We start from the raw sequence: 11,406 nt of genomic DNA on the forward strand, positions 1-11,406 counted from the left end.
CACTGCTTCTTTGATCTTCAATCAATCTTTTCTGCAAAAATTTCCATCTGAAAGCATTTTTCATTTAAAAACAAAATGCTTTTAATCTGATTCTTTGCAGTTGTTTAAGAGGTAAAAATGTGATAGGGATTTTTAAAGGTCTATGAAAAGTGACAATACTTTTGAGGTTATTCTTGTTCTAAAAAAAGAACATAAAACAAAAAATAAATTATGTAAAAGAATTTAGGGTAAAACAAAATGATGAAAACAATCAACAATTTTGCCCACATCAGGCTGCATTGCTGTCCTTAGTAATGTGTCATAAACTGAATTAATAAAGAGAAACTAAATGAGTCCATAACCTCCAAAGATCAAAAGAATATGCCTCCCCCCATAGTGAGCATTCAGTACAGTTCCTACATTTTATACAGCAATCCTTTCTAATCTGGAGGGCCATATACCAAACTGGCAACAGAGGCTTTCTCTGAAAAGAGAATTAGAGGGAAGCAGATGATGGGAACCATATAATTACCGTTAACTGTACTGTTTGACTTTTTACAAGTTATTTCAGCATTACTTATACAATTTTTAAAATAGGTATTTTCTCACCTCATACCCCTCAGGATGGCCACTATCAAAAAAACAGAAAATAACAAGTGTTGGAGAAGATATAGAGAAACTGGAACCCTTGTGCACTGTTGGTGGTATTATAAAATGGTGCAATCACTAAGGAAAACAATATGTAGGTTCTGCAAAAAATTAAAAATAGAATTACCATATGATTCAGCAACTCCCCTTTTGGGTATACATCCAGAAGAATTGAAAACAGGGTCTCAAGGATGTACCTGCACACCCACGTTCATAGCAGCATTATTCACAACAGCCAAAAGGTGAAAAGTCACCCAAGTGCCCGTGGACAGATGCATGGATAAATAAAATGTATATACATATAATGAAATATTATATAGAACCTCGAGGATATTATGTTAAGAGAAATAAGTCAGTCACAAAAGACAAATACTGTATGATTTCATCTATATGAAGTGTCTAAAGTAGTCAAGTTCATAGAAACAGAAAGTAGACTGGTGGTTACCAGAAGCTGTGGGGGAGGAGAAAATGGGGAGTTTTTGTTTAATGGGTACAGAGTTTCAGTTTGGCAACAAGAAAAAGTTCTGGAGATCTTTTCCACAACAATGTGAATATATGTAACAGAACTGAACTGTACACTTAAAAATGGTTAAGATGGTAAATTTTATGTTATGTGGGTTTTATCAGCATAATTAAAAACTATGGAACTTAAGAAAAATGCAACCAGAAAAAAAAAAAATAAACAGTATGCCTCCTCCTCCTCAAAAATAAGTATTTTCTCTCCAAAGCAGTAACCTTGATGGATCATATCAGAACTCACTGTAACTATTTATATAACAAATTAATAAAGGAAATTTACTTTTTTTTTTTTTTGGAAATTTACTTTTAATATGTGATCATACAGCTTCCATTTCTAAATGCCTTCACATCAAATTTTAAGCCTATAAGAAAATCAGTCTCAATATATTTGAAATAAAAGCATATTAGAAAATGAAATAAATTAGATTGTTTTAAAAAGAGGGGGAAGGATTTGTGAGGTTTTTGAAAATGTTAGACTGAGGAGGTCTATTTAAGTATGCCCAGAAATGAGTCTGAAAACGATGTTAACAATGGTTATCTACAGGTGGTAGGATTAAGGGTGATTCTTCAGTATTAACTGAATTTCCTGAAGTTTTTGCAATGAATATTAATTTGTTTTGTAACATGCAAGAAACAAAAATAGCTGGCTACTGAGGATATTCTAAAGAATCTGTCAGAGAGTATGACCATAACTCCAAATGAAAAGAGACAAAATGTTTTGATCAGGGATGATATTTCTGGAACAAATATATTGATCAGTGACGGCGTGTTTGGAAGAGATGTATTGACAAGATAATTAAATCTGTCCTCTCAATAACGACTGTTTTGACAGGCACTCATTTGGATGTATAAATCTGGGAGCACTTACACTTCAACAACAACAAGACAAACCACAATCATTTCAATCTGTTTCATAGTGAATGGATTATGAAGCCAATATTTTAAGAGTTCAGAATGGGCTTCCCTGGTGGCGCAGTGGTTGAGAATCTGCCTGCCAATGCAGGGGACACGGGTTCGAGCCCTGGTCTGGGAAGATCCCACATGCCGCGGAGCAACTGGGCCCGTGAGCCACAACTACTGAGCCTGCGCGTCTGGAGCCTGTGCTCTGCGACAAGAGAGGCCGCGATAGTGAGAGGCCCGCGCACCGCGATGAAGAGTGGCCCCCACTCGCCACAACTAGAGAAAGCCCTCGCACAGAAACGAAGACCCAACACAGCCAAAAATAAATATAAAAATAAATAAATAAATTAATTAATTAATTAAAAAAAAAAAAAAAAAAAGAGTTCAGACTTTAACCAACAAAAAGAAAAACTGTCTTCCAACTATGACAAACATAGAACTATCTTATGATAAACTTTCAATTCTGTAATTCTGTACTGGGGTAACTGATATTTTCTAGTTCTTCCTCATCCACTACAAACACGCTGTGGTCTAAAGAGATAAGTGAAGAAAAAAAACCAAGTGAAGAAAAAAAACCAAGGCTGTTTTCAAGATTAACATCAACTTTTTTTTTTTTTTTAAAGAGAAAACCAGCTTCTATTTTATCTTTGGAGGGCAGAATTCACCCAAAATTAGGTCAGCAAAGCAAAGCAAGTATGTTTCATTTGCAATTGTTTCACCTTTAAAAATAATCATTGGATTTTGTTAAATTCACACACAAAAAATAATAAACTTGTCTGATAAACAGGAAGGAAACCTCAGAGCCAAAGAGTGAGATAATTGTTCGTTCAGGCAGGTTTTGAGTCATCTGGTTGGGCTGTACTGGTTTCACAGTCTTGGAACACAGATGACACATAATTTACCATGTTGCAAATTTATTTTGAACTTCCTCATTCAGACAGAAACTTAACAGTGCTTACCTAAAACTCCAAAATATAAATATATTTCTTTTCTCTCTTGGAATGGCATCCCAAGATCCATTCAGTCTTTAATGAGTTAAGAAAATAGAGGCAGGAAAAAAAAATCACAGAGGAACATTTACTTCAAAATTTGCCTTTCAAATGCTTCTACATTTTCAAACAACTAAAAAAAATTCCATTTTCTAAGAGGAAGAGGTATTCTGTCAAAGTAAAGTCTATCTAGACCCAAGTTTCGTTTCCTAATAGACCGCTGTGTGCACAGAGAATGCCGAACTCACTGACAACAACTGCCTTCAACCTCATCTCAGTTATTCACAGGCTCTTCCTTCTTTAAGGAAAAGGAAACTACAACATTCTTTTGGAAAAAATATCATGGGCAAGGCTCAATTCAGCTGATGACAATCTGGATTCATAATGAAAATCTCTGTGAAAATAAGGAACAAAAACAAGAGAAGTCAATATTTGGACTAAACACAGCAATTTTTAACAGTGCTCCCGAAAGATGTGACTCCACAAAGAGGCTCAGTCAATATTTGCCAAGTGAGGTAAGCCATCAACAAACGATTTAGGAAACTTGTTGGAGTCCCTGTATCACTTGGTTCTTACTTACTCACCAGTTTAACCCATGTCATAATACGACACATGAAGCAGCACCTCTAATGGGAGAGATTCATTTCAGCAAGCACAAAGAAAAGCAGGCTGTTATTTCACAAGGACTGACATCTATGGAATGGGGGAAAAAACAAAAATGAACGTTTATTATTTTCATATATCCTATTTAAAGACTGTTCAAAGGAATGAACAGGAACATCTGAAAAAAAGAAACCACTGGGTATCCCTCCCAACTAAAGCAATGAACATGCACTTGTGAACCTATCTCTAGCTCCCACAGAGGGCTCCTCATCCTCACCCAACCAAACAAAGACGTCCTTAAGTTGGAGCCAGTGTGGGCTTTGAACAAAACACGCTGCATTGCTTCAAAGACTTAGAAAGAAGTAGGAAGACAAAGGGTGACTGTATTTAAAGTGCCTTTAAAACAATATTCATTCAAAATACAACTTACTGTCTATAATGGTATTATCATGAAAATATAGCTTAATATTCAAAGTTATAGGCTCTCGGTATAATGAAAACTCTACAACCCTTGCTCTAAATTCCTCCTTCTACAAGTTTTAGTGTACAATGAACACAAGTTTTTTTTTGTTTGTTTGTTTTTTTAAATTTATTTATTTATTTATTTTTTTGGCTGTGTTGGGTCCTCGTTTCTGTGCGAGGGCTTCCCCTAGTTGCGGCGAGCGGGGGCCACACCTCATCGCGGTGCGCGGGCCTCTCACTATCGCGGCCTCCCTTGTTGCGGAGCACAGGCTCCAGACGCGCAGGCTCAGTAGTTGTGGCTCACGGGCCCAGTTGCTCCGCGGCATGTGGGATCTTCCCAGACCAGGGCTCGAACCCGTGTCCCCTGCATTGGCAGGCAGACTCTCAACCACTGCGTCACCAGGGAAGCCCTGAACACAAGTTTTAAAACCCACTAAATTAAGAAACTGGCACTGTTCCAGTTTTCTAATAAAACTGGCATAAGGCCATGCAAAAATCAGGAAAAACTCAGCAAAAGTGAAAAACAAATAGCTTCCAAATTCTACAATATACCTCTAGACTGAGTTTTTTTTCCCCTGAAAATATCCACATAAACTTTCATGCTGTATGCACTAACCATAAATTTCCGCTTAAGCATTACTGGGGAAAACTAACTGATACAAACTATAATTCCTCAAGGAGAATTCCCTCGGAGATGTTTTAACTGTAAGGGCAAAAAATCTTTATTATCTTTCAAAATATGTGACATTTAAAATAATATTCAAGTAAAATAAACTTACAGTACTTTTCCAATTTACAGATGATTTTCCTTTTCCAGTTATCAGTGTAATTCTCCCCTTAGTTTGTAATAGTAACATACTATTCACGATAAGAAAATTTATTTCAGGACTTCCCTGATGGCACGGTGGTTAAAATCTGCCCGCCAATGCAGGGGACATGGGTTCGAGCCCTGGTCCGGGAAGATCCCACGTGTCGTGGAGCAACTAAACCCGTGCACCACAACTACTGAAGCCTGCACTCTAAAGCCCGCAAGCCACAACTACTGAGCCCGTGCGCCGCAACTACTAAAGCCCGTGTGCTCTAGAGCCCGTGTGCCACAACTACTAAAGCCCGTGTGCTCTAGGGCCCACGTGCCACAACTACCGAGCCTGTGTGCTGCAACTACTGAAGCCTGCACACCTAGAGCCCGTGCTCCGCCACAAGAAGCCATCAAGCCACTGCAATGAGAAGCCCGCGCACCGCAACAAAGAGCAGCCCCCGCTTGACGCAACTAGAGAAAGCCTGTGCACAGCAAGGAAGACCCAACGCAGCCAAAAAAAAAAAAAAAGGAAATTTATTTCAGAAAGATAGGCAATAAAGGCATTACATCAAGACCAAACAGCCACAACAGGTAATAATGCCTTATAGCCAAGGATACGGTCACCTCAGGCTCCTATGAGCAGTGAGCTCTGAGTGGAGCTCACATCTCCGTCCTTCAGGAAGGAAGTGATGCAGACCAGCTTTCACTAGGCCATCTTCTGGCCCTTGAAGCATCTGATGATTCCTCCATCTCCAGCCCACATCTCTCTCAGGAAAACTCCTCACTCCTGGATTCCATGTCAACTGATTACCACCTCTTACTGTCCACAGATACTTCTCCAAGTCCAACCTATTCAAAAGCAAGTTATCACCTCCCCGCAAACCGAACTCAGCCTTCTTCCACTCTCCCATCTCAATCAACAGTTCTAAGAGCCACTCAATTTTCCAAGCCAAAAGCCTGGGCAGCATCCTTAAATTCTCCTTCTCCCAACTCTGCCACATCCAATGAACTACCAAGATTTGACACTAAAAAATACTTCTGGAAAGTCCCAAGACTGTGCACCACCATAACACTACCATAGCAGCCTCCTACAAGACGCCAACTAAAAGTTATTAATAACTCACGTTTACAGAGAACTTACTTTGTACCAAACACTGTGCTAAACTTTGGGTCTGAGTTAATTTAATCCACGCAACAATTTAAGGTTGGTACTAGTCTTATCCTTGTTTTATAGATGAGGACACAGCTACAGAGAACTTTAGTGTCTCACCCTAGGTACCAAGGTTTTAACTTGGCACTGAACTCTCAGTTCTGTGTCCTTGCATGAGCTTTTCTGCTCTGCTTGGAAGGCCCTTTCAACCATGTCTGCTCAGCTTCAAAGGCATGTTCTCCTCTATCAAGTCTCCTTATGCCCCCTGCTGGTGCCTGTTCCTCTAAGTCAGTAGTTCTCAAGGTTGGCTACATGCCCTATATGCCCTATAAACTAGATCCCTAAATCTCAACCCCAGAGATTCTGATAGCACTGGTCTCGGTGCAGTCTGGGCATAGGGACTTATAAAAGCAACCCAGGTGGGTCTAATATGCAGTCAAGGTTGAGACCTACTGCTCTATGTTTCCCCAACCCTTTTACATCAGAGCACTTATCCCACTGCATCTGAATGAACTGTTCCTGTCTGTGCCACTAATTACATTGTGAGGTCCTGAAACCCAAGTTTCACAGTCACCTGGGGGGCTTTTTCAAAACTAGAGATTCCTGGACCTCACTTAAAAACTAAATCCGACCCATGGGCAGGCCTTGGAAACTGTCTCACAAATAATTCTGATATGTGGCCACACTGGGGGACTCTCTCCTAGGTAAAAAATGGGTCTTTTCATTTATACCTGCCAAGGTACCGCAGAGTGCCCAGCCCATAGATGAACTGTGATAAACATTTGTGCAACAAATGAAATCTAGTAACATGAATCTGAAGACTGGGTGTATGTAGTCAGTATTCAAGCTTCTTGCAGCAGCACCTGGAAAAGCTGCTTCCTGCAATAGAATGCAAACACTGGGCAGCTTTTCAAATGTGTTTTGTGATCCACCAGTGCCCCCTACTGACTTGAAGATGGATAGCTAAATCAAAACAACGGTTAAAACACAAATATTTTCATTGTATATGCACATAACTAGCCACACAAACTGTACTTTTTCCACCAACACCTATACTATCAACTCTTCTGCCCTCCAGTCCTAGTTGACCCAAGCTGATAAGTCTCAAACCTGATCAAGCCCTACCATGTGCTCAGCCCCACTCCCAGGCTGCAATCATGAAAGACGGCCAGTAGCAGTTCTCAGGAGCGCCCTCAAAGACTCTCACTTATCTTTTTTGTTCTTTGGTCAATGCCTCTTCCAAATCCCACCACACTCATAAAATCACTCACCTGGAAAATACAAGAAACCATTCATCTACCAGTTTGCCTCAGTTCTTACTATTCAAAGTATGACAGGAGACGAGCAGCATCTACATCACCCAGGAGCTTGTTAAAAAATGAAGACTCTGAGGCCCCCACCCAGACCTCCTGGATCAGAATCTGCATTTTAATAAGAGTCGCATGCACATGAAAGCTTGAGAAGCACTGGTCCTCACCTACTAGACCTGACACCGCCATTTTATGACAAATAATTTTCTAAGTAACTCTTGCTATCTTGAAGTAAAATTCATCACCCACCTACATACATAAGTCCAAAAAAAAAGAGAGACCCGTATATCAATTTGATGGTAACACAATGGAGAAAAGGAAAGACTTATAAGCATTATATTTCAGCATACGAATGTTCAACACAACTAAATGAAAGATGTGAAGAACCAACCAAGTTTCTAAAACACGCTCGAGGCAGGTGGTACCATCCAGATGAGAACCACTAGTCTACAATTACTGCCATCCTTCGTTCCCTTCCATCTCACAGGTGGAAGGGACTATCTCTCCTCCTTTTCGAAGCTAAGGGATTCTCTTTTATAAAAGTTCCCTCCCTACATTCCTCCCGAGGCCATAAACATTGCCAAATCTTGAATACTGGAACAACCACAAAACAACTCTAGAATCTTGACCAAACATGTCCCTCAAGTTACTATATTCTCCCTCCTTCCCTTGACAGTCAAGCTTATAAACCCCATTTACTCATCTTTCAGCCACCAACCCATATTAATCTAGCTTTCACTTCCATCAGTAAACCTACATGTATAAACATTGTGAAAGCCTTCCAACCAAATTGCCCAAAACAGTGAACACTTCTCCAAACCCATCTAACTCATCTTTCTGTAACAGACATTGCCGTTGCACATCCAGTCTCCATTCCCCCACTGTGTTCATGGATTCATTTCTCTCCCAGGTGATTAATGTAGTGATCCCATCCTGAGCTGATCCTGTTTAGTCTAAGCCAATCAGGGCATGGCATTCCCCTGGCACTGGCTATTGGGTCAGGGGCACTGGTCCAATCAGACTGAAGAGTGTAATCCAAGTCTGGGAGTTTTGTCCTCTTCTTTCTCTTGCTCTAGTGGATGGGAAAGCATGTGTTACTGGCAGTCATCTTGCAACCATAAGGGGAACCAATCTTACTTCGGAAAGCCAAGAAAAGAGATGGGGACCTTGAGGACATCGTTGACCCGCTGGAGTCCACCCTTTCTCTGGACTTTGTGAAATAATTTTCCTTACTATTTAAGCAATTGGGTTTTCCCAACTGGAAGCACCCTAACATAGCCTGTCCTTGAAACTTCCCTCCCTTAATTTTCTAAACATCACTCTTGTGCTCCTACTTCTACTTATCAAAAGTTGCTTCTCGAAAATCTCTGGCCTTCCCTCTTCCTCTTTCTCCTCCTTACATTTTGGTATCCACCAAGGTTTGTCGTGAGTTTTTCTACTCAAAGCACATATTTCAACAATTTCAGCTCCCTTTATCTTTCCCTTGACACAGCACAGCTGAGCTACTGGCACTTCCTCAATGGAGTACCCCTGCTGCTGTTTCCCAGCTCATCCACCTGAGGAACTCCTGTCTCTCAAAACTTGCCTCCCCTGAAGCCCCCAGGGGTTCCTTGCCTTTTTTGTGCCACTGACCTCTTTGGCAGTCTGGTGAGCGCTATGGACCCCTTCTCAAAATAATGCTTCTAATTGCATAAATGCCAATTATAGTGCAATATAATTGTTTTTTAAGACCCAAAATCTGATACAGTAATATGTGCTTCTTTATTAGCTCATTAATACTAAAAAGATCTAGTACTGAGTCATAACTACTGTAACTTTGATGTAGTGATGAGCATCAATGATATTTGGAGATCTGCAAGAACTGTAATATGACATGAAAATGTCTGTGACATGCACTGGTCCTGTTAACTTCGACTGGTGACAGGTACTGCCAATACTACTGTAGTTTGTTGCTGTAGTAGCTTATTAAATGAATTGCTCCCAATCAATCACATGTCCTCATATCCATGCTCTGTGTAGTCCCCCACCATATTGACTCTGGGCTTGGCCATATAACTCATTTTGACATCAACAAATGTGATGCAAGCAGGTGTTTAGCATCAGGACTAGCCTTCTTGGAACCCAGTAACCATGTTAGGAAGCCCAAGATAGCCACACTGAGGGGCCCTAGGCCCACAGATATGGGAATAAGTCCACCTCATAGTCTAGCCACCAGCTGAATTCAGCCACTGGGAGATGCCAGCAGAACTGCCCAGCCAACCTATAGATGGTGAGAAATAAATCATTGTTGTTTTAAGGTCGTTATCCGGAAATAGATAACAAACAGTTACCTACATTCATAACTGAAGGAAATGCTAAACTGCAGTGAAAGATTAGTGAAAAAGAGTATTTTTTTCCCCTCAGAGCTCAGGGACCCCCTGAATGCTATTCGCAGAACCTCTGAAGGGCCAATAACCACAAACCCCTGGTAAGACAGATCCTGCTCTTTTTACTACCACAGTACATTGATAACCATATAAACTGATCACAGCATATCCTTTGTTGTTCCAACCTTAAAACTGAGCCGAGCTCCTAGCACATAATAGATGTTCAACATAAATTTATCAAATGAACCAAGTTTCTTATGGGATCTGTTGTCCTAACTAAACTGTGAGCTGCCTGAAAACAAAATAAAAGCAAATACTTGCATGTCACTTCTATGTGCCAGGACCTCTTCCAAGTGCTTAACACATACTAACTTATTTATTCCTTATAACAACCCTATGAGGTAGACGTTATTTCCCCAATTTCACCAATAGGAAAACAGGCTCAGAGAGGTTAAGTGACTTGTCCAAGGTGACACAGCTAGAAAGTGGCAATGCCAAGATTGGATGGCCAAATCCATGTTCTGATTTTATTGTCTGTCCTAATGCACCCAAAGCACATTGCAGAAGCTCAATAAGACTTTTAAATGAGTAGTGCAATTCTGATATTTCATTAGCAATATTTTATGGGTGCACTGCTTCTTCAAGACTCGATTTTGCAGACTCCTTTCTAGTAGCCTGTGATTTGTTTTTCATGATAGAAAATATCATTTACTTTTTTTTAAACTAGGAGAATAACACCTTCATGTGTACAGATTTTCGAAACAGTCTTCCCTGTAAAAGTGTATTTCTTTCAAAGGACATGAGTTCACAGAATGTAAATGGAGTTGACCTATCCATACTATATACTGTTCACTGGAAATGGCAGAGAAGTTCCAGCTTCTCCCTCTCACCCAGCCATTCCCATGCCAGCCTCCCCGACTTCCTGCAGCAGCTTCTCCGAAAGTGACCCTCCCCCAATCATACACCAGGTTCTGAAACCTGACCTTACCAGGCAACCAGAACCGAACCCCGCAGTGCCCTGAGGTGGCCTAACCCTACTCACGAACCCAAGAGGGCACCAGACGAAGGGTGGATACTTTGTACTTTAATTTTTTAAGTGTTTTATTCACGAGAGCACAACCCAAAGGGCCCCACCCACCCACCCCTGGGTCTCACGCCTCCGCCCGGCAGCGCCTCGCTCCACGCGGACCGGTGAATGAACTGCGGGGCCGGGACGCAGCCGGCCCGGAGGCGGGAAAAACCTCGGGGCGAGCCGGGCCTGATCCCCGGAGAGGCCTACGAGAGCGCGGGGAGGGCTCCGGGAGGCCGGGAAGGGGCGGTGACAGCTGTGACCCGGCTCCACTCTCTCACCTTGAACATGTCGCTGGCAGCGGCGGCTCCGGCGGGGGTCACCCGGCCTTGACCCCGCCCACTACAGAGAGGTGGCTACGGCGGCCGGCTAGGGCCCGATTCCTCCGACCGCAAATGGGCCGCGGTGCGGGTGACGGCCGTACAGCCAATTCGATCCGACCAAAGGCTTAGCTCGGAAGCCTCGGGGGGAAACCGCGACGTTGAGCTGCAGCGCGTCGCGCCTCGAGCGGCGAGCGAACGCAAGCCCCGCCTTCCAGAGGCTCCACCCCTGAGCCGACGGTTGCTAGGCGGCGGGAAAGCGCCACCTCAGTGTGGGCGGCACGCGGGGGTG

At 42.1% G+C, this 11,406-nt stretch overlaps 1 protein-coding gene across 3 annotated transcripts in view; it reads right to left on the reverse strand.

Moving 5' to 3' along the window:
- The window catches only part of APOO (apolipoprotein O), a 58,778-nt gene extending 47,448 nt beyond the window's left edge, over nucleotides 1-11,330 (reverse strand). Inside the window, exon 1 of one of the 3 annotated variants that reach the window (XM_059909925.1) lies at nucleotides 3,620-3,705. In XM_059909925.1, the coding sequence (XP_059765908.1) occupies nucleotides 3,620-3,649 (30 nt within the window). In that variant the 5' untranslated portion in view covers nucleotides 3,650-3,705. Of the gene's footprint in view, nucleotides 1-3,619; nucleotides 3,706-11,075 lie in introns of those variants that run through there. The other 2 variants (XM_059909923.1, XM_059909924.1) reach the window with 2 other exon arrangements.
- Nucleotides 11,331-11,406: the final 76 nt, after the last annotated feature.

Source organism: Balaenoptera ricei, chromosome X, assembly GCF_028023285.1.
Source record: "Balaenoptera ricei isolate mBalRic1 chromosome X, mBalRic1.hap2, whole genome shotgun sequence".
Classification (NCBI taxonomy): Eukaryota; Metazoa; Chordata; class Mammalia; order Artiodactyla; family Balaenopteridae; genus Balaenoptera; species Balaenoptera ricei.